Source organism: Salmo trutta, unplaced genomic scaffold (assembly GCF_901001165.1).
Source record: "Salmo trutta unplaced genomic scaffold, fSalTru1.1, whole genome shotgun sequence".
NCBI classification, from domain to species: domain Eukaryota; kingdom Metazoa; phylum Chordata; class Actinopteri; order Salmoniformes; family Salmonidae; genus Salmo; species Salmo trutta.
Genome location: NW_021823118.1, coordinates 33,628 through 35,000, shown reverse-complemented (window position 1 = coordinate 35,000; position 1,373 = coordinate 33,628). Strand labels below are relative to the sequence as shown.

The following is a 1,373-nucleotide window of genomic DNA, read 5'->3' as shown; positions in this document are numbered from 1 at the left end:
ACCCCAGGTCTCAGACGGTGATGAGGAAAGGCCTAACTGGGAGGACCAACCCCAGGTCTCAGACGGTGATGAGGAAAGGCCTAACTGGGAGGACCAACCCCAGGTCTCAGACGGTGATGAGGAAAGGCCTAACTGGGAGGACCAACCCCAGGTCTCAGACGGTGATGAGGAAAGGCCTAACTGGGAGGACCAACCCCAGGTCTCAGACAGTGATGAGGAAAGGCCTAACTGGGAGGACCAACCCCAGGTCTCAGACGGTGATGAGGAAAGGCCTAACTGGGAGGACCAACCCCAGGTCTCAGACGGTGATGAGGAAAGGCCTAACTGGGAGGACCAACCCCAGGTCTCAGACAGTGATGAGGAAAGGCCTAACTGGGAGGACCAACCCCAGGTCTCAGCCAGTGCTAAGGGAAAGGTGCCAAGTTCTATGACAGAGTATAATTTAGATGGGACGTAGTAGTTAATTTAGGTATGACAGTGTCAGAGGAAAATGTGTTATTGCAGGGAGGGTGTAGACTAGAGACTTGTATTGTACTGTGACTGTCTGTCTTTCTGTAAACATTACCCTACCTGGCCTCCAATTTGTACATCATTCTAACAAGTCCATTCAAATGTGAATTTTTGTATTGAGTTGGAGCACCGTGTGTGTGTGTGTGTGTGTGTGTGTGTGTGTGTGTGTGTGTGTGTGTGTGTGTGATCCACAGTATTGCGAGGAGCCAGCCGGCTAGAGACTGCTTGCTGTATTACCCCTCTGAATGAAATCTTATGTAAACGAGCTGCCAAACAGAAAATATAATCCTGCAGCAAGCAATTGAGGTGGATAAACACACGCACACTGTTGTAAATGAGTTATTTTCGGTGGAGAGGGTGAGAGAGAGGCCTTGCACTCTGTCTGTATCAGCCTCTCAGATAGTCATGGTGCTGAGTGTATTTACACAGCGGCTAGAATACCTCTGGTCAAGGTATTTAGGAATCATCCATACCAATTTAAACGCTAGATATAATCACTTACTCCTTGCATTATCGCTGGACTACATATGGACCCAAACTGGCCCCAGACCTCTTTCCATATCTCGCCATTTCTCTCTCTGTGGATAATCATTATTGATTTTATTTAGTGCATCTAATATTGACTGTAGAGTGAATGTCTTCGTGACCTGAAACGGCTGTTGTCCAGGGACAGATGAAGTTTGGATAGCGGGTCTGTCGGCATGGACACTCAAGCGGCTTCTGTTGGGCACAAAATGGCTGCCACGTGACAAGGAGGCTCGGGATGACGCAGACAAGCAGCAGTGTGTGGGAATCATCTTGTATGCATCAACAAAGCAATCTTTAAACAATTGCATTGGTTTGTAGAAGCGTATATTAGAGTT

The 1,373-nt window shown here is 47.9% G+C and overlaps 1 protein-coding gene across 1 annotated transcript in view; it reads left to right on the top strand.

The window, feature by feature from the left end:
* LOC115189018 (RNA polymerase-associated protein LEO1-like) overlaps positions 1–791 on the top strand; it is a gene marked incomplete at its 5' end in the record, with an annotated part of 1,390 nt that extends 599 nt beyond the window's left edge. The window contains one exon of the mRNA XM_029747845.1: positions 1–791. This exon is cut by the window's left edge and continues 599 nt beyond it. Coding sequence (XP_029603705.1) covers positions 1–457 — 457 coding nt within the window.
* Positions 792–1,373: the final 582 nt, after the last annotated feature.